The sequence below is a fragment of the Agelaius tricolor genome, unplaced genomic scaffold (assembly GCF_023055355.1).
Source record: "Agelaius tricolor isolate 1412-34295 unplaced genomic scaffold, bAgeTri1.0.p SCAF_89, whole genome shotgun sequence".
NCBI classification, from domain to species: Eukaryota; Metazoa; Chordata; class Aves; order Passeriformes; family Icteridae; genus Agelaius; species Agelaius tricolor.
In genome coordinates, this window is record NW_027269349.1 from 313,339 (window position 1) to 339,952 (window position 26,614).

Below are 26,614 nucleotides of genomic sequence, written 5' to 3' on the forward strand. Positions count from 1 at the left end.
TTTCCTCAAAAGAACTTTAATTGGAATTCCATCCTTATGGCAAATGACACACAGAAGGAGTATCCAAATTTGCTGTGTTACATCAAATGGAGTCCTTGGTTGATCTGAAATGCATATGTTGGGCCAAAAGCAAGGATCTGTACACATCTGGCATTAACAAAACCAAAGGAGCTGCTCTGGCTTGCAGCTTGCACTCCAAGGTGATCGTGGTGGGAAGGGAGAATTCAGGGAGCTTTCAGGTACTCCTAGGGAAACCCTGGCCCCACTGAACTCAGCTGTGCCATCCTCCTCTCCAGGGGACAGCAGGAGGCCAGCTCTGACACCACCCACACCCCTTTGGTGTCACAGCACCTTCTGGAAGCTTCCACCTTCTCTGAAATGCAGCGAGGACCGAGGGACAGGTTAAAAAGAAACTCAAAAAGAAAAGTTCACTCAATAATGAAAAAATAAGCCAAACTGCAGAGTGTTAAAGCAGGAAAACAAGCTCACCCCTTTCCTTCCCATTTCTTCCCTCAGGACACCACGGGCTGTTCGTAACTCCTCAATTTCCAGTCGATACCCTGAGGCCAGAGCTCCAGAGTGCTGGGAGCTCTGGGGGCAGAGCCCGTGCCCAGCTCACTGCTGGGGCAGGAGCACAGTGACCCCTGCCAGCCCCACAGGCCCCCACGGCTCCAGCCCAGCTCAGAACACCTGTGGGGCAGGCTGAGCTGCCAACGCGGGGGACACGGCGCTGAGAGGGCTCGGGAAGGCACCTGCACCATGGATCCATCTCTCCTCAGGGCACACACTCACCCAACCGCTGGGCATTGGCCTGGGAGATGAGGAACTCCTCAGAAACCTTGAGAAAACTACCCTCTGACAGCAAACAGCACCACCAGCTCTGTGAGACAGGCTCCATCTGCTAAAAGCTGGAAAATTAAGTGATTTCCACATGATGGTGTAATAGCAGCAACAGAGTAATTATCCTGCTTGTGGTTAGAACACTCAAAAGTGAATTTTAAGTACCTTTTATTACTGGGGACAAATGTAATGCCTCAGAATCAGTGCCAGCTAGTATTTTCAGGACTCTCTCCAGTATGAAAATGAAAAGCCATCTGCATTTATAATACCACAAGGTTCATATGATGTTAACCTTTGCTTTCCACACTTGTAAATGTGGTGGTCACAGCCTGGACCACCTGAAGGTCCACGTTCCCTCCAGCTGTGAGGAAACAGGAGTGGGCAGGAAGATGTGACAGACCAGACTGCTTTGCACTGATCCCAAAGTGTCCCGTAGAGGAAGTTCTTTGTCCAAGGAGAGGTGTAAGGCCAGTGTTCCCAGATATCCTGGACATTTGTGCTCCTTTTCCCTGCCCAGGCAGCGAGCAGAGCCCAGGGGGAGGGAGAGGAGGGAGAAGAGAAGCTCCTGGCTCCCTGCCACTGAAACAGGCACAGGCATGAAGGGTCAAGGAAGACTTTCTGTGGGGAACAGGGTGCTGCAGGAGGTTCTGGCACTGGAGGAATCTCAGTGTGTCTCAGCCTGGGAAGCAGGCATGGCAGTGGAGCAAGCAGCTCTCCAGAGGTATTTGGGATTTACAGCACTCCATGGGTGCTCAACACGGGATCCATCCGTTCCTTTAGTACCCCATCCATCCTTAATTCCAACAACCAAACAGAACGGGACAAACCCCTGACACACCACAGGAGGCCTCTCCTCTCTTTAAACACCCTGTTCCCAAAGGACCTGAGGTCCAAACTGCTGAGCAGATCAGCCTGGCTGAGCAGCAGGGCACCTGCTTCCCAGCCACCAGCAGCTCCCAGGAAGCAGCCTCAGTGCCCAGGTCCTGGCATTTCAGTGCTAAGGACATCAAGTAAACGTGTGCCCAAGGGGGTGCCAGCGGGGCCGCCACACGAGGGCTCAGTGCCACTGTCACAGCTTTGCTCCTGCCCCGGCAGGCAGGAGGGGACCCTGTGCCCCGGGGGCACAGCCGGTGCCAGGGCCCTGCCCAGCACGGCCCTGCTGAGCGCTGGCAGCCTCCCAGGAGCGCCCCAGCACAGGGCTGCCTGTGCTCAGGCATCTGCAGCGTGAAATCGCAATCACCCTGACCGATCATCTCCGTTTAAACAACAGCCATGGAGCCAGACCAGTCCTACCTATGGCACTCCATAGGTACCCCACAAAACCACAGTACTGTGGCACAGTAGAAAGCACAGAGTGGATCTATAACCCTCCTGCAGAACAAGCCTGACTTCCTAAATTTACTTCACCAAACAGAAAAAGCCCTTTTTAAATAAAAATAAGAAGAATTTAAAAAGCCATTCTGCTTAACAGATAAGCCAACATGTTTCCACACATGCTCCTGCTAGACTGGAAACACACAGTTTCAATGGAGCAAATTCTCCAGTATTACCCAAGCAGGCTAATTCCTTTCAAATTATGCTCAACAAATACTTTCCTGCAGATAATGAAAATGTTTTTCCTAGAAAATGTAAACAAGTTTTGTGCATTCTACTATTCCAGCTAAGCTTTCACAGGAAGTTTCCAGCAGGAGAAAACTAAACCAAAACAAAGCCTTATCTTTATGCTCTAAAAAAAAAAAAAATTAAAAAAAATTATATACATACACACCTTATTAAAAAGCATTAGAAGTAACCTGATCTCCAAAGTCTCCAAAGCCAGCTGCAAAGTCCCTCTCAGAACAGACAACAGACTGTGCTGGTCACACTGCACCTCAAGCAAAACAAAAATAAGTGTACCTTCAACCTGGCCAAGTTAATGAACTCCTGACCACCCTGCACACAAGTAAATCCCTGCATAGAAATAGAAGCTAACAGTAAAAAAGCTGTGTAGGATTTTCAGTGCGTCCTGCTGGGCTCACACCAAGTCCCATGGGGGTCGGATGACAGGAGATCTCCTCACACTTGACAGGATAAATGCCCTTATCTCCCCACTTCCTAGGACTCTTCTCAAGCAAAGAGAACACCAGAAGGATCCCCCGAGCCAGGCCGTGCGTGCCGAGGGGACGCAGCCGCGCTGGGCTGCTCACAGGGGCTGGCTGCTGAAGAACGCCTTGGTCTCCCGGCACACGGGGTTGACGCACAGCGGGCAGCACAGCGTCAGCTGCCGGGAGCACACCTCGTTGGACTGCAGGTGGGAGCACACCAGGTCTGCCAGGGCCTGCGGGGAGGGCGGGAAAGGTCAGAGGGAGCAAATCCAGCTGGGCAATCCCCCCAGCCCAACCCGCGTCCCCTTCTGACAAAGCCGCGCAAACTGCGGCACGACGAACCCCTCAGTGCTGGGCAGATCAGGTACAAAGGGTTCCATTTCTGCTCTGAGACTCAAAATGCCTTAAAACCACCTGAAAACATCCACGCTCCGCAGGACACACAACTGCAAACCTGTACAGCCACTGCAACATAGGAGATACCTTGGAGAACAGTGGATTTCCATTGAGAGACTCCGCTCTTCTGATGTTTTCAACTCCACACTGAATCAAAAATAAGGAGACAAAAGTTAAACCTGTTCATCTGATCCTTCACTGAGTAGCCTCCAAAATCTTCCCACTTCATTCACCCCAAAATGACAGGATTAAATGCAGTATCACAGCAAAAATTACTATGGGGCAACATTACATTTTGTTGCCATTCATTCACTGAATGAATGAAAATGACTCGTTGTTTTTGAGCAATATTTGTAATGGTTTAATTACCTAAATCTAGAAAGACAAACTCCCACCTGTTTTGTAGTTAAGCCAGTTCAGATTAATTTTTGATTTACAGGAAAATGAAGCTAACCCCAAATAATATTGCAAGAAGCAACTACAAAGCAAATTGGAACCCAGGAGAAATAATCTCAGAGCAGGGACCAAACGCACAGAGCACTGACCTCGTTGGCCAAAACCTGGGCATACTCGATGTCCAGCTCATACAGAGTCTCAATGTGGTCACTGGTAAATGCTATTGGGACCAGCAGCATGTTCTTCTTCCCTCTCTGGCACAGGCCCTTAATGGTCTCGTCTGTCTGGGGACCAAGCCAGGGCATTGGCCCAACCTGGAACAAAAAAGCAGAAAAAAAGGGAAAACACTCATTAAATCCTTCTTACAAAGAGCACCCACATTTCCTTAGGCAGCATGACAGAGCAGGTTATGGATGGGATACAAACAGTTATTTTTATTTTCCTGCTTCTGGTTGTACTTCTCACTTTATCCATTGAATGTTTAATGAAGACACACTTCCCACCATTACATCTCAAAGGAACAGAACCTGGGCTGGCCTGAACAAGACTGAAGAAAATAACCAAAAATGTAAGTAAAGGTGTCTTTTTTCCAGTCCAGTGAGACCCTGCACAGGCTTTACCTGCTCAGCCCCCACTGAGCACTTACCTTGGACTGCCACACCAGCCTGTAAGGGTTGGAGTAGTTGAGCTTCTCCATGACCCTCTGGACAGTAGCTCCCACCTCCTGAGGGTAGGGATCACCGCGGTTCACCACCTGCACCCAAGCACAGCACACCCTTGGCATGGGGAACACCCTGGGCAGGACCAGGTTTGCCTGGCACTTCCACAGCTGTGTGCCCACACCCTGCCCTGGGTAACTCACAGACATGGGCAGCGAGTGGGCTGAGAAGAGGATGACCACCTCTTTCCTTTTGTCTGGTGGGAACAGGTTCAGTTCCTTCTGGATGTGATCAGCAAAGCACTGCTCAGGGAAACACAAACAAAGCCCTGAGTGGGGAACGCTGCAGGCATCCCCGCTCTCAGAGATGCACACAGGCAGCTCCCATGTCCCTGCTGCCTTAGGCACTCCCCAATTCCCTCAGTGTGCACCACGCTCGGGCAGGGTGCCAGGAGAGTCACCAGCACAGGCAGCTCCTCCCTGCCTGCCCTTGGTGCTTTCTCACCTGCTCAGCACACCACAGAAACTGCAAACCCACACAAAAGCTCCCTCATGAAGACCAAAGAGCCACTTTCTCTGGAAAGAGAGCTGCACAAAGCTTCCCTTCACTGCTCCTGCCACAGTCAGGAATCACCCTGTGCTGCCAGAGGGGAATCTGACAAACCAACAAAATCCGTGTGTGTGCTGGTCACAGACCTGCTCTGAGCAGGAATTTGGACTAATGGCCTGCAGAGGTTCCTTCCAGCCACCACCATTAGCGTAACATCCCCCAGCTTTTAAAACAGGAGGTGCACAGTGGTTGCTTTCACACATTATCCTGCCAAAGCATGGGGCATGAAATAATTCTTCTCCTGAAATTTCAGACATGGTAGACAAGACCCATTTCATCACACAACTAAAATGCACCCTCAGATTGAAGCCTTCCTGTTATCCTTCCTCAGTATTATTTCAATATTTTAAAAGAAAAAGTATAAACCCCAAAGCCCTCAGATCCACACCTGAATGAGAAGGGGATGTGTGGGCCATCGGTCAATTATGCTCCACTTCATCTTTGGCTTCTCCCCCCTCTGGTTATAGTAGCGATAAATGGCATTTAAACTGCTTCCTGAAACAGAGAATTCACAACACAAGTTCAGCCAGGCCACCAGCAAGCTGTCAGACTGGAACAGCTCGGCAGCAAGCTATAATCATATTTTAAAATGCTACATAATTAAAGCACAGCTGTAAATCAGAGCTGAGAGTCTCCAGTGGGAACAATTGGATCGCAGCTCACACGGCACTGCGGGCTGGTCAGAGGTGCCCTGGCTCAGCCACGCTCCCAGGGCTCACCTGTGGTGGAGCAGCTGTACTGGGGGTACTGGGTGAAGGCGATGGCCCTCTGGATGCCGTCCCTCTCCATCTGCTCCACGGCCTCCTCGGTCAGCGGGTGCACGTAGCGGAACCCAATGTAGTACTTGTGAGGGGCTGCCACACGCAGCAGGGCAGGCACAGGGAGAAACACAGCAACACACCATGCGTGTCAAACACACAGAGCAGCCAGGCTGAACTGCTGAAAATAACTTAACTTGCTGGCATTTTCTGGCTGCTTTGGTAAAGCTCTGTCATGGAAACACGTTCCTGGTACCTCACTGGGCTGTGATTAGAATTTAAAAGTCATTTATATTATGGCTTGCTTCTGCAGGAACATCACTTGCCTGCTTCTCCTGCACTTAGCAGAGGCACAGTTCCCAGCCTGGACAGAGCCCCAGTGTCTCACTGAGCAAGTCCTGATTTTAAGGACATAAAGGTAAAGAAGTGTCACTAGCAGAAGCTAAATGAACACCCGGATGCCCTCACAGCTCCAGCTGCCCTCCCTGCCCTGCACACCTGCTCTGATGGCACCCAAGCCCCAGGGCCAGCACTGCTGTCTGGGGCAGCAGAGCAGTGAATCAGGGACACGTGCTCTCCCATCCTGATTTTGGAGGGCTTTTATAAAAAGCTTCATGGCTTTAACACCTAATTCTGGCAGCAATGTGATTCTCCCTGAGGACATCCCAGGTTCCTCCTTTTTTATCTCCAATCTTTTGGGTGCCAGCTTTGGGAGCATGGCTTGGTTAGGGGGTGGGAAGCAGGCAGGGGAGGTTTGCTGTTTTGTTTTTTAAGTGGAGGACAGAGGTTCTTAGGAGAACAAAAGCAAAGTTTCTTTGTCAGGGTTTCCAGGTCAGTGGCTCTGAACTAACATTTAGCATGTTTCTGAAGGAAGCAGATGTCCCGTGCTTGGGCTCCACTCTGTACATTTGTGCAGGATTCAGAAAACAGGTTTAGTCAGCCCCAGTTCTCTGCAGGAGGCAGGGGAGCTCCCAGCTGGGAGCAGCAGCAAATAAAGACCCAACTTCAGCAGCCCTTGAGCCAGTAACCTCATTAACATCTCTGAATGGCACCAAAGACAGAAGTCTGACCGACCTCAGCAGGGACTGGAGGAGTTTAACCTGGGAAAGGACATTTTGGGAAGAACACAGCCAGCCTGGAAGCAATACCCTCCCAGTGCCAGGTTTTGTCCAGCGAAGAGAGGTGTTGGTGTCTGGACACAGGCTGTTTAAATAATAGTGCTCAGCACATTCTACTGTTAAACTGCAGCTGCTTTCAAGTCAAAAAGCAGCCTCCAGAGGCCTTATCAGGTGGGAGAGGTGCCCAGAGAAGGGTGTGACTGCACAGAGAGTGGTCACCAAACAAAAGCAAGTGGGAGCGGGACACTGGGAAAAGCAGATAAACCTTCCAAGCCTTATCTGCAGAACCTGCTGCAAGGCTGACCCTTCAGGGCTCCTGCTCCACGAGCACTCCTGCCTTGGGTGACACAGCAGGCCCCTGACTGTACCTGCAGGGCCCACAGCAAACTGATGGTACCAGGCAGAGTGGCACAGGCTATCCCATACCAGCCAGCACTCCCTGCTGGGAGGGATTCTGTGACACAGACACAGGGGAAGGAGGCTGTACTCACGTTTGAAGGCTTTCCATCACAAAGCACTGGCAAAGAGAGCATCTCCTTCCCTGCCAGCCAAGCTGCCCAGCCTTATCTCCTGCTGTGTCCCCGGGTGGGGCTCGCTGCTATCGCTCAGCCTGCCCTGCACTGCTCATCTACAAAGCCTTGTCTTTTCTCCAGCTGTGCTCCTCTCAGCCCTGCAGCAGCTGCTGAGAGCCCCCTCCCACACCCACCTTAGTGCTCACATGGAAAACATTCCCCTTTCCTCCCCTCTAGGCCTCAGCCACTTGTCCTCAGTGCAGGCTCCCTCAGGCCCAAGCAGGGCTCACAGGGCAGTGCCACACACCAAGGGACACTCCTGGCACCTGAAAATAACACACTTAGTCTGCCACAGCCATCTTCCCATGATCACAGGAGAGACAGAGGTGGCTCCCTGAGCCCAGCCTTCCATAGCAACCTTACAATGAATGGAATCCCTTCTGCACTGCCTTTGCCATGAGATTTCCCAGCTGGGAGGGAATGCACACCCCCCACAAGGGAAACCAGGCAGCCAAAGCTGCTTTGCAGCAAACGGCCCCAGGGCAGAGAGCAGAAGCAGCCGTGGGGGCTGAGCAGAGCAGTACCAGTGCGAGGAGACATGCTGTCCAGCAGCTTCACCATGCCCTCTCCCTGCAGCGCCGTCCACTTCTTGATGGGGGAGCCGCCGCCGATCCTGCTGTACTGCTCCTGGATCTTGGGCGTGCGGCGCCGGGCGATCAGCGGGGCCAGCTTGCTGCAGCGGGGCAGAGGGGCGTGTTACCAGCACAGCCACACTCCCTCCCTCCCCGAGCCCTGCTCTGCAGCCTCTGCCAGCTGCAGCCCAGCAGCATGGCTTGTCTGAGGCCCTATTCCACCACCCTTCCCACCCCTCGGCCTGCCGTTCAAAGAGAACAGCCACGGCACACCCAATCCAGAGGGCTCCAGCACTGTCCCCTGCACTGGCTGCTCCCACGAGGAAGCACTCTCGGGGAGTGCTGCCCTCCACAGAAGTAAATATTTACAGCAACACCCAACACCGCCGGTACCGCGGGAGATCCCAGTGCTCCTCACTTTTGAACAGGAAGGGTCATCAGATCCCTGTCCAGGAAGAGACGCAGCAGGAAATCGTGGACGTCGTCCAGCCGCTCCGGGCCTCCCATGTTCAACATCAAGATTCCTGTTTTAGGTTTCCTAGAGAAGCAAGAGACATTTCAAATCCTAGTGACCTACTGCTTGTATTTTTATTACAGTGACAAAACAACCAGCTCACCCTCCCACATTTGCCTTTTGCAAAGGCAGCTCCTATCCCAAGGCTCCTCCTGCTTATGTAAACACAGACACAAGTATCTACATGATCTTTGCTTTTTTAAAAGGAAGCCGCTTTGTAACACAAACTTTAGCTGGAAACACACTAAGAAAGCTGTCTCACAGCTGCTGGCTCTAAGGGAGGTTATAAAACAGGGTCTCAGCTGTGCATTCCAACCAAACCAAGCAGCAGCTTCCCCGGAAAGCAGATGAGCCACTCACACAAGTCTTTGTCTTCATTACTGTGGGGACACGTCTCATTTCCTGCAGCAGTGACAGCAGCATGAAGCCTTTCTACACACAAATTCATTGCAGGGCCAGTTGTGTTTGGGTTGGGTTTTTCAGAATAGATTTTCTATCTGGGTGCAGGTCTGGCACACTGCTGTAAGGATAACGTCCCACAGGGCACAGCAGCACAGATGGTGGTATCAGCACGTACAGAATGGGTGAGAGTTGTGATCAGCAGCCAATTTCCCCATGGAATTGTTTCCCCTGCCCAAGGGAGCCCACAGACCAGTCCCTCACTTCCCCAGCAGATGGTTCAGGTTGCACAGGGAGCTTTGCCCTTTTGTTAAGGCCAAAGTCTCACAACAGGCCACTGAGAGGAGCCCAGGCCTGCCCCAATGTTTCAGGACCTCAGCTTCCATTCCCTTTCTGCTGGAGTGTGTATCAGCAGGCTGCTGAATGAAACCCAGGAAGCAGGATGACAATGAACTATGATGATAATGAATGTCCCTGCAGCACCTCGGGCCTGACAAGGGCCTGGCTCGGGGGCTGTGCAGGACACAGGGCTGTCCCTGCCCAGCAGGGTGAGTGCAGGCAGGCAGATACACAATCACACACTCACAGCAGCCCAGCCCGGGCTGCCCCGCGGCTATCGGGATGGGCAGGGCCCGCGCACACACACATACACACACACCGCACACAGACACACACACACACAGGGCACACACACAGGGTGCACACACACACACACACACACACAGGGCACACACACACACAGGGTGCACACCCACACAGAGGGTGCACACACACACGGTACACACTGCACACAGGGTGCACACACACATTGCACACGCGCACATTGCACACACACACAGGGCACACACTGCACACAGGGTGCACACACACACACACACACAGGGTGCACACACACACATACAGGGTGCACACACACACACACACACACAGAGGGTGCACACACACACAGGGCACACACTGCACACAGGGTGCACACAGGGTGCACACACACACAGGGCACACACACAGGGTGCACACACACACACAGGGTGCACACACACACAGGGCACACACACAGGGTGCACACACACACACATACAGGGTGCACACACACACACAGGGCACACGCACACACACACCCACCGCTCCTGGGGCTGCTCCCGCGGCCGGGCGCTCTCCGTCACCGCCGCCGCCGTGGCCTGGCCTCTCCATCGCAGCGGCACCCGCAGCTGGCTGCAGCTCCTCAGCACTGCGGAGAGACACAGCCCTGCTCACCCGGGGACAGGCAGTGCTGATCCCCCAGGCACAGCACACAAACCCCCAGCACGGGCAGCTCCCCCAGGCACAGCACACAAACCCCCCTTCCAACACCACACAAACCCCCCAGCACGGGCAGCTCCCCCAGGCACACCAAAACCCAAAGCAAAGCCTTGCTAATCTGTGAGTTCCAATCATAACTCCAAAATAACCGGTAGAAACACGGGGCTGACCCTGAGGAATAAGCGTCAGACTGTGTCACTCCTCATGGGTGAGACACACCTGGGCTAATCCCAGACAGGACGGGATTTCCACACCATGTCTGCAATGTAGGTTAGACATCTGCTCCTGTTTGAACGCCGAGCAGCAACTCCAGAATCCATGCACAAGTCTGCACACATCCCCCTCCCTCTCCAGCTCCCCTGGAGCCCCTTTAGCCACTGGAAAGGGCTCTGAGGTCTCCCTGGATCCTTCTTGTGTCCAGGCTAAACACCCCCAGCTCTCCCAGGCTGGCTCCAGAGCAGAGGGGCTCCAGCCCCGGAGCATCTCCATGGCCTTCTCTGGACTCACTCCAGCATCTCCTTATTCAGCCCTGCAGCTGAACACAACTAGATTATCCTTAAAGCTCCTTCCAACCCATTCCATACAGTTCCATACAATTCCATGCTGGTTACAGCCTGCCTTTTCAAGAGCACACTTCATTCTCCTCGGGAGTTCATCGTCATTACATGGTATTCTTTTAGTGCAGAAATAGTGTGAATTGCTCACGGTGAAAAGAAAAATAAGGTTAAGTTCTGCATCCCCGTCCCTCCGGCAATTGTTCAGTGCGACATTTCCCCTGTCAGACCACAGGAGCTCAGCAGCAATTGAGCCCCAACAGCACAGAGCTCCTCAGCAGCCGACCCACCCGCTGGGAAGAGCATCTTACAGCTCACAGCTCTCTAATAACCTCCTGAACAGATGCTGAACAGCCTCAAAACCTGCTGAAATCAATGGCAACAAAATGCATCCTGCAAATCCAGCCTCTTACTCGGGATTACGAGTGCCTAGCTGTGGATGCCTGCGTCTGCACTGATACAAAAGGCTGCAAACTAAAGAACTTCAAGCATTGCTGAAGCCTGAAAGGTCCTTTGCAAATAATCATTTTTTTTACTTCCAGTTCTGGGGTTATTACTTTCTGAGATGCTGGCACTATATGCCAATTATAGAGAACAATAAAAAGGGAAGTTTCAATGGCTGCATTGATACTTCTGCACTGTAAGAACTTTTGTTCTTGGCCCAGAGGGTGGCTGGGCACGGACCAGGCTCCCCAGGGAATGGTCACAGCCTCGCGGCTGCCAGAGCTCCAGGAGCACTCGGATAACGCTCTCAGGCACAGGGTGGCATTGCTGGGGTGTCCTGCTCAGGGCCAGGAGCTGAATCAATGACTAGGAGCCCCTTACAACTCAGGACATCCTGCAAGTGTCTGACTTAGGCTGAGGTTTAGGCACGTTTCCACCTGCATCATGAAGTACACAGCGCAGAGTGAGACGTACAACGAGTACGATCCCAGCTTGATGGAGCATTGATAAAAGCGTTCTTTCACATGTTTTAGAAACGGCACTACGGTATCAAAGTCTAAAGCGAGTAGCGGGGTGGGTAAGCCCAAAGTGCCTCCGGGCAGGGACACAGCGAGCGCTGCGCGGCCGGGGCTGAGCGGCGGGAGGGCAGCGCTGAGCCCGGGCTCACAGCGCGCACCGGCCGGCAGCGACCGGCACCGGCAGCATCTCCGCACGAGCCCCTTCAGACAGACGGGAGAGCGGCTGGCTCAGAGCGCGGTTCCGCGGCGGGCAGCAGAATCAACCGCACAGAAAAGCGTACAGAAAAGCGGCTGGCTCAGAGCGCGGTTCCGCGGCGGGCAGCAGAATGAACCGCACAGAAAAGCCGCACAGAAAAGCCGCACAGAAAAGCCGCACAGGAGAGCGGCGGGGCCGGGGCCGGGGCGCGCTGGCCTCGGCCGGACAGAGCCCTGCGGGGTGCCCGCGGAGACCCCGCGGCCGCGGCCCCCTCAGCGCAGTGGGAGGAAGCCGCCATCACCGCGCGCAGCCCCGCGAAGCCCTCCCGCAGCCCCGGTAAGCCCCCCGGCCACGCGGCCCCGCCGGCCCCAGCACGGTCAGCGTTATGAAAGGCGCCTCTCGGGCGTTGTGTAACGCGGTGCCGCCGGTGCCGCGGCGCTGCCGCCCGCGCAGCGCCCGCGGTGTCCGGCCGGCCCTCAGGCCGCTCGCCGCCCCCGGCCCCCGTTCCCGCCTTTGCGGCGGCGCCCTCACACTCACGGTGACGCCCGGCAGCGGCGGCAGCGGCAGCCATCTTGGCCGCCCGCATTCCCTCAGACAGCCCCGCCGCCGCCCCTCGCCTCACACCGCCCCCGGCACCGCCCCGGTGCCGCCCCGGCACCGCCTCGGCACCCGCACGGCCCAGGGGGCGGGCCGGGGACAGCAGGCGGCGGGCCCGGGGTGGGTGTCCCGCAGGGGGCGCTGCCCCGGCTCCCCTCAGTAGCCCCTGTGGAGTCCTACGGAACAAAGGCGAGTGATCCCCGGCTTGAAGTGACGCTCTAAACTGCAAAACTGCAAAATCTAAAAAGAGATTTAAAATGTTATTGTAGAAAATGCTGGGGGCTTTCTCAGCGGGCGCCTCATGAGAGATGAGGGTTCAGCTCTGCGCCCCGTCAGACACAAGGGCACAGGAGCACGGAGCTCAGCTGGTAACCTCCATTCCCAGTAGAAACCGAGGCACTGGAATTCAGGCACTGGAAAAAGCTGCCCAGGGAGCTAGAGGAGTCACCATCCCTGGAGGTGCTTAAAAAGCATCTGGATCTGGCACTGGGTGATGCGGTTTAGTGGCTTAGGAATTCCAGAGGTAGTGCTAAGTTGGTGGTTGGACTTGATGATTCTATGATAAGGATACTGCAATTTAAACACAAAGGAACAAACACCACAGCACTTATCCTGCACATGTGGGTGGCTTGCATCCCACGTCTCAGCAGGCCGAGGGCAGAGCCAGCTCTCGGTGCCAAAGGCTGGCAGCACCACGTTCTCCTCAAAAGTGCCCTACAAAGCGGGGCCAGGTAAACTTTAACACAGATAAATATAAAATAGTGCATGTCAGGAGTGGTAATCTAATCAAAGCTAAAGGATAGTCATCCCAAAGTTGCCAGGGTCATAGCTGAAAGGTCCTGAAACCAGTGCTGCCAGTCCTGTTTACCAGTTCCTAATCCAATTACCAATCTCACTTTCTGGAGATACTGTGAAGGAAAATGAAAATGAGGATGAGATCCAAGTTCTGACTATGCATTTTTTTCTCTTCTACAGGCTTGTTTTCCCTGTCTAATAAAAATAAATGCAGGTTCTTGTGTTCCAAGCAGCTGCAGCATCTGTCCCAGATCCCAGCCCACCTCTCTCCAGCAGTTGCCGAGGGAATTGCACAGCAGTCTCTGGTAAGTTCCACAGCATCTTTCATCTGGTCACCTTTTAAGCTCCTTATCTGATCTGCCTCTTCCATGAGCACTTCTTAAGTCCTCAGCCCTTCCTCTAGCAGCTCCCCTGATAAGGAGGCCTTTAACCTTTACAAAGCAGCTCAGCCCTGTCAGGTTCAAGGACTGAGAACTCATCCCAAACAAGGGATGTTTTTCTAGAAGCATCTTTTCCTGACACTCCTGCCTTCCCATCACTTCAGGCACTAAAAGGAAAGTATTTTATAAAGTCTTTACCTGGTGCCAGAAGTCCAGGCTGCTCTCCCCAGCACTGCTGCCTTAATCAGCACCACATTGATTCTCTCCAGCACATTTCACTGGGCAGCTGAGGTGGTCCCTCCAAACTAGAAAAATTCATGCTTTTAAGTTGATTAGTGGGGATTTTGTTTACAAAGGGAAAAAAGCTCATGCCAGTTCTTGGGATACATTTACTGCTCTTGGGTAAGTGGGTTTTTGTCCACACTGTATCAAGCAGCAAGCTCCACAGACTCAGTAAAAGGAGTAAGCATTCAAGTACTGTCTTGCACACCAGCTTCTGTTGCCATAATTTATTGGTTGCTGATTTAGACCAGTTTATATAACATGCAAGATGAAGAAAACCAATCACTTATTACAAAAATGTGGGTATCCACAGCTCAACAATTCCAGGAGTGAATGGCAAATGCAGCCCAAGTCTCAGTGCAGCTGGCAAGCGATGCACCTACCTTTTTCTTCTCTCTGGTAAAGGAATTGCTTTATGACTAGAAACGATACCAATGACTGAACACATGAAGTATTTCATTATCTCTATTTGATAAGTTCATTACAGCCAGGGGAGCTGCTCAGCTGCAGCAGCACAAGGGAACAGGGAGCTGCTCTATGAACACACCTCAGCATGACATGGGAAAGCCCTGCTGGGACTACAGTCTGGAAACCCAGCGTGTTTCAGTTGCTATTCCTCCGGGTCTCAGTCAGTCACTTCTGGCTGCACACAGGGAGCAAAAGGCACCACAGGCCCCCGTGCCCAGGAGCCAACAGACACGTGCAGCTGGGCATGCATGGACCCACGGCAGCTGCACCCACAGCCTGGGGAAAGGGAGCAAAGCCTGCCTCGCCAGCCTCAGCACCGCTGAGCCACAATAAATAATCTGGAAAAACCCCAAAGCCCCAGCCCCAACCCGCCCCTCTCACAGCGGAGTCCTGTGCGCTGTACTACACACCCTGCTACTGAATCAGCTCAGAGAACCCCATTAAAATCAGCAGGAACTATAAACATGCAGTGCTCAAGGTACTTATTCCTATTTTTATCCTTTGTTCGTGCCTCTCCATACCTTTCTCGCAGGGCACTCTTAGGGAATTTCAGGAGCTTGAACTCCTGACTTCCCCAACAAGAAACCCCAAGAGGAAGGAGATTAAAATGAAAGCAAATTTAAAAATAAAATGATCAAATGCCCAGCATATTTTAAGTCACAGAAATTGAAAGCAGAAGTATATCTTGTTTTCTAAATGACAACTTATCAGGATCTTTGTTTTGTGATGACTCAAGAGCATAAATGCACCTAAACAATTTTTCTACGGCTTTTTCCAGTTAATTACTAGTATTTTGTTTTAAAAAAGAGGTTTTGTTTTTTTTTTCCTTTTCACATCCTAAACTGGTATTTGAATTAGCAACAGGTTGCAGGAAGTCTTGTTGTCAGACAGGCTGTAGTACAGCAGCGTGTATCATTCTTTCCCAAGCATCGGCTGCTCAGTTTTCCAGGAGTTTTTCCCAAGGATGGCTAAGGTTTGCAGCGCTGGACAAAGCGTGGATAGAGACAGACATCTCGGATGTGGTGTCTGTTCAGAATCCAGGTCAGGAACCGCTCCAATCCCAGACCGTATCCTCCATGAGGGCACGTACCGTATTTCCTCTGTGAAATCCAGGGAGGGATATTACACATTTTCTAGTAATTTGCAGTTGCAGTAACACCACCAGAAACAAAGCAGCCAAGCCCTGTAGGAGGGGAGAAGCCCCAGGTGCCGTGTGAGCCCAGCACAGGGGTGCTGTACTGACCTGATCCGTGTACCAGTAGTAGGGTGTGGGATCGATGCCCTCTCTCTTGTAGCCCTCGAGCAGCTCCTCGCTGTCCCAGATGCGCATGGAGCCGCCCACGATCTCGCCCACGTTGGGCATCAGCACATCCACCTGCAGGGCACCACAGCACGGCCCACTTAGAGCTGAGCCACCGCAGAGGGCACTGGGCCCAGGCAGCCATGCCAAGGCACCCGCATCAAAACGCGGCAGGGATTCTCCCAGGGATTCCTGCAGCGCTCGTGTCCTCACAGCAAGCATGCTCCAACTACCCCAGCAGGTAAAAGCACTCACAGACTCGGTGAGGCGCGAGTCGTCGCTGCAGCGCTGCATGTAGAAGGACTTGATCTCTGCAGGGAAGCGGCACAGCAGGATGGGCTCGTTAATGGTGTCTGTCATCAGCCTCTCGGGAGCTTCGGGAATGTCCTAGGGTCAGAGCAGGCTTTATCCTTATCCAGCACCAAAACTATGCCCACACACAAGTCCCACATGAAGCGGGCATGAAACGAGACAGTTTCACACTGCACATGTCCACGCTTTCATCCTAATATAACTAAACTCTTAAAACTTATTTTAGAAGAAATAAAAACCCACATGTCTGGGAAAAAAAATCTGTTCCATTAAAATCTAAGTCTCTCCAATATATGGGACAGAAAACCAAGGGGAAAGAAAATCCTGGCTATGCTGTCAAGTTCTCCTGAGCTCCTTCAAACAAGTGTCTCACATGCTGGAGAAGTGTGGCCAGGGAATTGATGACAGGTGACAACACAGGTTTCTATCCTAATGTTGAAGGACATCAGATCAAATCCCAACCCACAGCTGCATTCCTACAGGACATTACATCCCAGCAGGACATACCTCCCCAAACTCATAGTAAGTGCCATCTTCCTTCTTCACATCGTGCTCCTTCAGCCACTCAATGGCTTCAGCATAGTTCATGCGTCGGAAGGGACGCTTGGGGGGCTGGAAACCCTGGGGATAAGAGCAAACACAGCTGCAGGAGCACCATTTTAAAAGGGATACTTTTCTAGCTGATCAGCATGTCCATAACCTTTCCCAGCTCACATGCCATTAAATTACCACTTAAATTAACAAATTAAGCTCAGTACTACAAAGCTAGAACCAAACACAACCATCTCAAGCCCAGTAAATCTCATAGATCACCTGGGAGAAAAGATAAGGAAGTATTTCCAGAGCTTTAGGCTCATATTCCAAGGGAGGAACTGAAATGCTACTTGTTTCATCACTCCCTCATGCTCCATCAGCAAGCACCAGCTGGTTGATATCCAGTCTCTGGGATGGAGGGTTTTATTCCACTGGCACAGCACACGCTTTCCACAAATCCTGGCACACTGCTGGCTTCTGGAGCGTGCTAGCAAGGAACATCTTCCCCCATAGTTCCCTGCTTGGGTCTTTACCAGCCTTGCAGTTTTTTCATTCTTATTATGTTTAATATTCTTCTTGCCATTACAAATAGTAAGGAAGCTCACTGCCATGCCCTGCATCTCCCAAAGGAATGTGCTGAGTAGGAAAGGCTTAAAATCCTATTTTCTTGGCTGATCCCATTGCTGCTGCCTACCGGGTTGAGGTCGTACAGTAAGCTCGCTGCAGGTGATTTCAAGACTCTGTCTACGACATCACACACCAAGTTCTCCAGACGGTCCAACAAATCCTCAAAACTTATAAAAGGACATTCAGCTTCGATGTGAGTGTACCTGGAACAAAGCCCACCACTGCAAAGTCGCGTACAAGCAACACATCTTCAGCTATGAAACAAACTCATCTAAAAAACCCACAACCCAAACCCCTTTTACTCCCACACCATAAAGGAAATCAAGCTGTTTAAAAAGAACCAAGGACAACTGTCCATACTCTGCCAAGTGCCTGCGGGTCCTGGACTGCTCAGCTCTGTAGGACTGAGCAATACAGAAGACATCTCCCAGAGCTGGCAGGCAGGTCTCCAGGTAGAGCTGGGATGACTGGGTCAGGTATGCCTCTTCACCAAAGTAATCCAGCTTGAACAGGGTGGAGCCTCCCTCCACCTGCGTCTGCACTAAGGTCGGCGGTGTGACCTGCGGGAGAACAGGGCTGTCACTGCTTGAGTGAAGAACTGAGCACATGGTGAGTCAGGGCACCAGAGCCGTCACTTGCTGACCAGGGAACACACACTTACCTCATAGTATCCGTTGGCAAAGAAGTGATCCCTGAAGGCCTGCACGACAATGGAGCGCACCTTGAAGATTTTGGACATGTTCTCACCTCGAATCATCATGTGCCTGTTGTTGAGCTGCACGTCCACCTCTGAGTCCTCGTTGAGCAGGTTGTCAGCCCCTCCTGCCGGGGCCAGGCCGATGAGCTCCCAGTAATCACAGCTCAGCTCGTGGCCTCCTGGAGCCTGCCAATGGGACAGAAACCAACACTGGGCAAAAAGTCCCCTGCTCGCCCCTTGGACGTCTTCTCACAAGGGCTTGGAGCAATGGGACAAGAGGGAATGGTTTCCGATGGACTGAGGGCAGGGTAGATGGGATACCAGGAATTCTTCTCTGTGAGGGTGGTGAGGTCCTGGCACAGGGTGCCCCGAGCAGCTGTGGCTGCCTGGCCCCCGGCAGTGTCCAAGGCCAGGCTGGATGTGGCTTGGAACAACCTGGGATGGTGGGAGGTGTCCCTGCCATGGCAGGGGTGGCACTGCACGGGCCATAAGGTCCCGGCACCCAAACAGTGAGACTGAGCTCTGCTCTCAGTGGCGCCCCCGTGTGCTCACAGCCGCCTTCCACCCCGACAAACGGCATTTGCAGTTCCACCTCCAAGTTCAACTGAAACCAGTTTATTCACTGCAATTTTCAGGGTAGAAATGCAGATTTTCAAAGGCTAACCCACAGATTTTTACCAAAATGTGATAGTGGGGGCTCACATTACCCAACCTTGGGTTGAGCCTACAAACACACCCCAGTAAAAGAGATGTGAAAAAATTCTTAACCTCACAAAGTAAAAACTGAATAAACCTGCAAAGGAAAGTGAAATCATGCCACTTATTTAACATAGCTCTCCATGTTATAGTCTAGGAGTTGTCTATCAGTGGAAAATCATTTCAGGCAGAAGCAGAACAGTCCCTCAGTTCATCTGTCTCACACTAGACAGCACAGCTTTGGGAGCTTTGTTCTTTCTCTAGCCCTAGTTCCCTCTGAAATAATGCAATGATTCCTCCCACCTCTGCCTGTGCCTCCCTCAGGACACCAGGGACCCGTGAGGGAGGAGGAGAAGGCCGAGGAGCTCCCGTACCTGCTTGCCCTGGGGCAGGAGGTTCAGCATGCCGTACACCACCACGCTGCTCTCCGTGGACAGCACCAGCCCATTGTAGCACTGGCACTGCAGCGAGACAGACAGAGGCACAGGTGAGCAAGATTTTATTCCTCACTTTCCTACAGCGTCCACTGGAGTCACACATTAGCACACAGTCGCTTCCAAACAGCTCTCACACTGACAAACTGCAGTGGCAGGACATACAATTTAGCAGTAACACAACTGAGTCAGTAGGTTGAGGAGAAATTAACAACATCTACATAAGAGAATACCAGATGATGTATGAACTCTTAAATTCACAACAGAACACAATCATCACCACTTACCAGTTCATCAGAAAGGACACACTGAAGAAACCCTGTGCCATCTCTCAAGACAATAAACATCAGATTTTTTCCTAGTTAAAAAGAGAAGGAATTTGGCTTCACTATGAGCAGTTGCTGGTTAGTTCCTCATTTGGCAGGACTAGTTTAAAACACAGAAGTTAAGGAAATTCTGCAGGACTAGCCTCCAAACTGAAAATCCCATAGGATTTGAACTAAGAAATGTGTGTATGTCCACACATTAGGGGGAACTGTCAGTGTTGCAGTGATCATTGAGATCAACCAAAGAAGGCACCTGACTGGTTTAAAATTTGAGACCAGGTGCTGTCACACTCATTCTGTTTCCAAATTTTGAAGGCGACCATCCTTGTTCTATCTCCCTGCACGAGCTCAACCATGCTTGTGCTTTACCTTGCCTCCGTAACCTGTGGATCCAGCCAAAAATCTTCACTCTCTGCCCTCTGTAAGCCTCCAGAGCATTGATCTTCACCTGTGAGGCAGGGAATAAAAGCCATTAAATAGGGGAATGGTTCATCCAGACCCCAGCCCAGAGCAGCACAATCTCTGTGCTGACCAGATGCCAAGGCACGGGACCATACTCACACACTTGGGCTCTGGAAGACTGGGATCATTCTTGATAACAACCTTCTTGGCTTCCTCCAGGTTCTTCTCTCTTCTCAAGAGATCTTCTGCCTGGTTGGAATAAAATTACTTATTAAATAGCTGTAACCAGGCCAGTTGTAAATAACACGTGCAACACTGACACCAGTGAGGAACCACCTGCAGCTTTTTCAGAGGGGCAGGAATGATGATGACACTGTAATGTTTTTGAAAAGCAATGGTGCTCTGCTCTTTTTGAAACCTACCTCCTTCTTCTCCTTAGCTTCATTTTTCATCTGCTCTCTGTGCCATAGCTTTTTGACATTCTTCATCTGTGATTTGGAAATGATGGCCCATCTCTAAAGAATTCAAGGAGAGAGCAAAAGACAGCAGATTATAATGTGTCCCTTCACACCAAGATGCAGAAAATAATTCCCACTAGGAAACCCTTCAATGCCACAGCACCTCATTTTCTTTTTGGGAATCCACATAAATTGTAGGAAATGGCTCTTTTCCTGCTGTCATCAATGCCTAAAAAAGGGGAAAAAATAACCAAAATGAACCAAAATCATCCTCACAGAGCCTGAGCAGGCACCTTGCTCCTGCTCAGGTTGCAAAACCAGGTATGAAACTCAGATTTAAAAACACAAGGGCCATCACTTGCCCCAGAACACACTCCACACAAAGCATGTGTTTTCCAGACTCACCTTCAACACGGTCTTGAATGGTTTCTTTTGCGTTCCATCACCAGTGGAGTCGTTGCCCTCTCGTTCAGACACATACAGCTCTTCTGGGATACGTGACAAATACGGGCAATTACTCAAAAGATTATGAGAAAGAAAATGGACACACACAGATGTGTCCCTACTCACTGCATGGGGCTGGAAGAAGTGATCGTTAAAGGCCTCTTCCAACCCAACCCTTTCTATTATACCAAATCTTGCTGGTTATCAGCAGTGATAAACCTTCAAATGCACCACCCGGTCAGTCAAGATAAGAATTATATCCTATATTTCATTAAAAAAACCAATCCATGCAGTGCGTTCGCTAAAATCTCAAGGGTTCCCGAAGTACCGAACCCTCGGGAGCCACCAGCTGCACATGGGGACCCGGAAGGAGCAGCCCTTCCTTCCCGGGCACAGCTTTGAGCAGGTAAGGAGGAGACGGGGCCTGGGGCCCAGCCGGGACCCGAACGAGAAGCGCAGCGACCCCTCCCGTGCCCGGGGACGGCCCGGCCCAGCGCGGCGCCGCGGCCGCTCCCGGTGCCCTCCCAGCGCAGCGCCGCGGGCCCGGCCCGCCGGGACACGGCCCGGGCGGGGCTGCGAGGGATGGGGATGGGGGCCGGGCCCCGGGCTCTCACCGAGGGCCAGCGCCGCCGTCCTGCCCAGCACGTCCCCCGCCATGGCCGCGGCGCAGGAACTGCATCACGGGCGGGCTGAGCCAACGCGCCGCCGCCTTGCGTCAGCCGGCCCTGCCCTTCCGCTCCTTCCTTCCGCACACGGGCGGGCAAAGCCGCCGCGCCTCCTCCCCGCCAGGTGCTGACACGTCGGCACGGTCCGGTCTAAACCCCGGAGCCATTGCAAGGAAGTGCACTATCGCGTATTTATTTGCATTACACGTTTGAAATGTACATTCCATTGAATGAGAGCTGTAGGTCATAATTGTTACTATAAAACCATTTCAATAATTAGCTTTTAGTTCGGGAGGGGGAAGTAGATAAAAGTGAAACATTCAAACACCTCAACTCCAGTAAAGAATGTGCAAATGTAAAGAGACTGATAAAACCGCTTTTTACACTGTAAGAACTGAGGCACCAGCAACTGAAATACGTTCCAATGAAAGTGACTGATTTCTAGTTATCCATCACTGACTGTCCAGAACTGAAATGAATCGCTTGTGCCAGCTCCAGGGGCAGCTTCCAGAGCTGAGACCTATCCTGATTCCTAATCCAATGTGACACGGGCAGGAGTTTATCACCAAAGACATCCCAGCTCAGCTGTGACAGTTCCGATGGGAGCATCCAGGGCCCTCTCCAGGGCCGAGCACCCCACGTGCCATCAAGTCTGAGCAGTTAATGAAATGGAGCACACAACGAAATCGCTTCCAATGACAAGGATGAAATGTAGATACAGTTTTATACCAGCATAGTATTCAAAAGTGAAAAGTCTGCAATTCCAGGCATCACTAAAAACAGACACTGCTGGGTTTCCATTCCCGGCACGTGTATCCTTCACTGTCATACAGAGCACTCACACAAGGATCGGTAGTTCCACGGAGAACTCTTGGCCTCTCTGTGCTCCCAGGAGTCCAAACCCAGAAACTTCTGTGATAAGACATAAAAATCTTCACATCCTTATGCCAGGTGGTTGAACGAGACGCTGAGTTTGCCCGGAACAGTTCTGTGCAGTCGCTGTGACAAGCAGCCCCGGCCAGCAGGCGGGCAGCGCCTCAGCTGGTGTCGCGCGTGTCCCCGGAGCCCGGCCCGGCCAGCACGGCGTCCAGCGGGGCGCGCCGCTTGCGGATGCTGCGCCCCGAGGCGATCAGGTCGGCGTAGCCGCGCTGGTGCGAGAAGGCGTAGGCGGAGCGGCGGGCGGACACGCCGCGGCGGAACGCGCTCTGCCGCCGCTTCCACTGCTGCTCCTCCAGCAGGTACTTCCGACGGTTCCTCTGGATCTGCGCGCACGCAAACACACCGCGGGGCGTGCGTTAGGCAGCATCACCACAGCTATCTGTTCTCATAGCTGTGTGCTGGCTCAAGGCAGAGCAGGTAGCCAAATCCATCCCCTACACTCTTGACGTGTAACCCTGGCACTCAGCCCAGCCTAAATTAAACCCAAACTAGGGCACTCAGCAGCCTCATGGGGTCTCGGGGGCACCACCAGATCTCAGCCAGGCACACGAGGAAACAGCCCCCACTGAGCTGCTGCCTCTGGCCAGCCCTGCAGCCACTCTGCTCACGGGACCCAAGCCAGGCTTGTGTCACTCTCTGAAGGGCACCATCACTCACTTGTCTCTAACATTATCACAAAATCCCAAAATGGCTTGGGATGGAAGGGACCTTAATGCCCATCTCGTCCTACCCCTTGCCATGGGCTCTTCCACGAGCCCACACCTTAGCACTGACACCAGCCCCCGTAAATAAACACCTGCCACATTCACCCAAATACCAGATTTCACTCACTTTATCGCTCTCCGAAGGCCAGATTGTCATGGATAGAAAGCGCTGTGCCACTACGGGCAGTAAGCAAATGGCAATGGTTAAAATCATGGTAAGCCAAAGGTATGGCTGCCGCAGAGCATTCGGAGCAGTTCCTGGGAATAAAAGGAGCAAAAGTTAATTTATGACAATGCTACATCAGACAGGACTGAGAACCACAAAGCACCAGGACTGACCTGTGAACTGAAAGCCAGAAGGGAAGAGAACATGGATTCCGGCACTGTGAAAGTCAAACGTGATCCCAAAGTAAATTGCAATACTCCCAAATACTGAAAAAGCATTAACAAAAGTCCAGTATGATGTATCCAGGCCAATCTAAAGGCAAACAAAAGTGCCAAATGAGTTTCTTAATTCCAAATAATGTCAATTACTTCTTACATGTTGTTACCTTTCTAGTAGAGAAATTTAGAACAGTGAGTAGAAAGCGTTCTCAGAACACCAGAACTCAGGGAAAACTAAGCTTACTTGCCTGAAAATTGACCACAAATATCAGAGAGGATGCTGCTGTGACAGCAAAGGACTGATAATCTGCAGGGGCTTCTCCGTCTTGTCCCATAGATATAAGGTAGGCTCCGTATGGGATGAAGAAGATGATCAGTGAAGTTACAGCTCCATGGAGCAAACTTATAAAGAACTTCTTGTAGTTGAAAAGTAAATCTCTCTGACCCAAAATATAAAGTCTGGGGAACCGAAGGCTCAGTTTGTCGCTCACATCCTTAATAAAGAGGAAAAAGAAAAAAGAAAGTTGTGAATTGGGGTTGTTCTCAACCTGAGGTTTGGAGAGTGAGAAGCTGAACTATACAGTGTCCCAAAGGGAATGGCAGATCCTTTCTCTTTCCAATAGCAGGGATTTGCACAGAGTAATGCAAAAGGAAGGCGTTCTTAAAAGCCACAAAACCAAACCTCGTTTCATGGACAACCAGTATAACTTAGATCTGGTGACAGGTGCCTTTGGATTCATTGTTGTAGCAACATGGGGATACCTGGTCGAGCAAGCCGACGAGCAGGACCGGGAGGCTGGAATACAGCACGTTGTACAGTGTGATGAACCAGTCCTCGTAAGCTGTCTGCAACACAGGGGCAATTGCAGGTCTTGGTGATTTCATTTGATTACATCCTTCCCCTCCAGCTCCTGAGAAAACTCACATGTGCTTTACTACAGCTCTAAGTTCCCTTTCTTGGTGTTCACCCAAAGGCAGCAGCACCTTGGCTCAAGGCTCTGCTGAAGCTCTTTAGTTGGTGTTAAGCTGCCCCACTCCTTCCAAATGTTCCTCCCTGTACAACAATGATCCTGACTTCAGTGCTCTGGAATCATACCTAACTGCTTGTAACTTACTCGCTCAGTACTCATCATGTCCTCTTGCAGAAATCACTGGTGACAACTTCACCTTCCTGACACTTGCCAGGTTAAGCCTTTGCTGTTCCACACTGGCAGAAGCACCTGCTTGTTAACCTGTTGTTATCCCACATGAGCACACCTTCCTACCTGGGCAGAGAAGCCATTGAAGAACGAGTACCAGATGTGGACCAGCGTGAAAGCGAAGTTTTTGTAGAAGAAGTATCTCAGGAACTTGCACATCCTGATGTAGGACCAGCGCCCGTGGACCAGCAGCAGCCGCTGGAGGTAGCGGAACTGTCCGAAGGAGTAGTCACTCGACATGACAGCCTGCATGCCCTCCTGGCCACTGATCCCAACTCCAATGTGGGCAGCTGGGTGAGGGACACAAACACCACACACTAGGTTGGACAGAGGGACAGGAACACCACCAGGGCCATTTCTACTGTCACCTGGACTGTCTGTCGGTGCTTGTTCTGTCAGAATGCACCTGGGAAATTTGACCAAAGGAGAACCAAGCGATGAGACAGTGAGTAAAGTGCTGAACAAACTGGGCAGGCAGTTTACAAACACCCTTGGGACAGAAACCCTATCCTAGACATTTTTTTCCTCACTTGCATCTCTTGGGAAGCAGAGCAGGTACAATCTGGGATGGCTAATGCCACCAGGCAGGGGGCAACCAAGCTACTGCTTTGGTCTTTACGTTACAGTTCTGTAACACACAGCATGAGAACAGATTCCTGCTCAGGGAATGTCTACAGAAAAAAAAATAGATCAGGAAAAATCACTAACCATTTCCTAAAGTGCTTCCTCAGAAAGGGAAACAGGCACAGAAGCTAAAAGGCCCACGGCAGCAAAGCAGATGGAAGAGTCTTCTGACAGAGAGGGACAGTGGAGAGACCGCAGGAGCAGGCCAGAGGAGATCTGTCCTAGCGGGAGAGCTTGACAGCTGCCTTACTTTTGATCATGTTCACATCATTGGCCCCGTCCCCGATGGCCAGGGTGATGGCCTTCTTGTACTTCTTCACCAGCTCCACCACCATGGCCTTCTGCTTGGGTGTCACACGGCAGCAGATCACAGCCCGGCACTCGCAGGCCAGATCAACAAAGTTCTTCTGCTGCTGCTCCTTGTAGGCCTCTGCCCTTCTCCTTTTCTCAGCTTGTTTTTTCTTCTCTTCTGCCGTTCTGGGGAATTTCAGTTTAAGTTTCTTTTTCTTCTTCTTCTTCTCCAGCAGGATTTCATTCTGTGAAAAAAATAAAACATCCTGTATTCTCTTCTGCACCATTCCCAGTCCTACCCCAGGCACTGCCTAACAACACACCTGAGGTCATGATGCTCCCGGCATCCATTTCTGGCATTTTAATGAACTGCTTGTGCAGACAAAGGAACAGAGTCCTCAGTGAGAGACACTGCAGGCTGGTGGTGCCCCAAAACCCCAAACACTCGGGAGAACAGCTTTTGTACATACCAGCCAGGAACCAGTGATGATCAGAGCCCGGTCTCTGCTGCCCTGGAAGAATGGCTCGTTCATTCTGAGAGAGGAATGTGGACTGGATCCAGCCCTGTTCCTCTGGTTTTCCAGCCTCGTTTGAAGGAGAGCACTGGAAAGAGAGGGGGAAACTGTACTGAAAAGTCAAGGATAAACTTTAAACTAGGTCAGTCCCAGACTGAAAATCCTGAAAACTTACTAACTCCTCTGTGTTTTTACTTGCCTGGTATCTTCTCCATAGCAGATGGCTGTTTCCTCTGTTAGGAGTTCACAAGAAAATCCAATATTTTCAGCAGTTTCTACAAAAAAAAATTAAGACAGGGAAGTATTTACTGAAAGTTCTGCCACAAGTAATTGTTAGGAGCAGCCAGAAGCACCTCAAGTGATCTTAAGTAATTTCTGATTTACATTTCAGTATGAGAATTCCCTTGCAATGCCACAGTGTAGATGAACAGGCAAACATCCTCCTGTTTTTAGCTGTTAGGCTGTAAGTAACCCCCACCTTTTTTGTCACCAGTAAGCACCCAGATTTTAATGTCTGCTTTGGAGAGCCTGGAGATAGTTTCTGGAACTCCATCCTGTAGTTTGTCTTCAATAGCTGTTGCACCAAGCAGCTGGAAGGCATTTGAAACACAGG

General features: G+C 51.6%; 3 protein-coding genes and 1 long non-coding RNA gene across 5 annotated transcripts in view; 1 reads left to right on the forward strand and 3 right to left on the reverse strand.

Moving 5' to 3' along the window:
* FECH (ferrochelatase) lies at positions 1-12,608 on the reverse strand. Of its 2 annotated transcripts, none has more exons than XM_071418692.1 (11): positions 12,466-12,608; positions 10,040-10,145; positions 8,423-8,542; positions 7,957-8,105; positions 5,704-5,838; positions 5,373-5,479; positions 4,579-4,677; positions 4,363-4,470; positions 3,866-4,030; positions 3,408-3,467; positions 1-3,157 (listed from the first exon to the last, which is right to left on the reverse strand). In XM_071418692.1, exons 1-11 carry the CDS (start codon positions 12,512-12,514, stop codon positions 3,023-3,025), a joined length of 1,233 nt encoding a protein of 410 aa, XP_071274793.1. In that variant the 5' UTR covers positions 12,515-12,608; the 3' UTR covers positions 1-3,022. The 2 variants fall into 2 exon arrangements, with proteins under 2 accessions (XP_071274793.1, XP_071274792.1); XM_071418691.1 differs by having other exon boundaries at positions 12,460-12,552.
* LOC139585760 (uncharacterized) overlaps positions 12,137-26,614 on the forward strand; it is a 24,787-nt gene continuing 10,309 nt past the window's right edge. Inside the window, exons 1-3 of the long non-coding RNA XR_011677288.1 lie at positions 12,137-12,264; positions 13,501-13,625; positions 18,941-19,103. This is a non-coding gene — a long non-coding RNA (uncharacterized lncRNA). The remainder of the gene's footprint in view (positions 12,265-13,500; positions 13,626-18,940; positions 19,104-26,614) is intronic.
* NARS1 (asparaginyl-tRNA synthetase 1) lies at positions 14,195-21,442 on the reverse strand. The gene is made up of 15 exons (XM_071418688.1): positions 21,295-21,442; positions 20,642-20,724; positions 20,400-20,465; positions 20,201-20,293; positions 19,938-20,027; positions 19,746-19,824; positions 19,338-19,408; positions 18,991-19,077; positions 17,885-18,106; positions 17,584-17,783; positions 17,291-17,426; positions 16,570-16,683; positions 16,006-16,137; positions 15,694-15,825; positions 14,195-15,550 (listed from the first exon to the last, which is right to left on the reverse strand). Exons 1-15 carry the CDS (start codon positions 21,335-21,337, stop codon positions 15,419-15,421), a joined length of 1,680 nt encoding a protein of 559 aa, XP_071274789.1. The 5' UTR covers positions 21,338-21,442; the 3' UTR covers positions 14,195-15,418.
* The window catches only part of ATP8B1 (ATPase phospholipid transporting 8B1), a 21,969-nt gene continuing 16,877 nt past the window's right edge, over positions 21,523-26,614 (reverse strand). Inside the window, exons 21-30 of the mRNA XM_071418687.1 lie at positions 26,480-26,591; positions 26,201-26,276; positions 25,957-26,089; positions 25,446-25,731; positions 24,638-24,861; positions 24,135-24,218; positions 23,621-23,866; positions 23,328-23,466; positions 23,116-23,246; positions 21,523-22,607 (exon numbers count right to left, since the gene is read on the reverse strand). Coding sequence (XP_071274788.1) covers positions 22,383-22,607; positions 23,116-23,246; positions 23,328-23,466; positions 23,621-23,866; positions 24,135-24,218; positions 24,638-24,861; positions 25,446-25,731; positions 25,957-26,089; positions 26,201-26,276; positions 26,480-26,591 — 1,656 coding nt within the window. The 3' untranslated portion in view covers positions 21,523-22,382. The remainder of the gene's footprint in view (positions 22,608-23,115; positions 23,247-23,327; positions 23,467-23,620; positions 23,867-24,134; positions 24,219-24,637; positions 24,862-25,445; positions 25,732-25,956; positions 26,090-26,200; positions 26,277-26,479; positions 26,592-26,614) is intronic.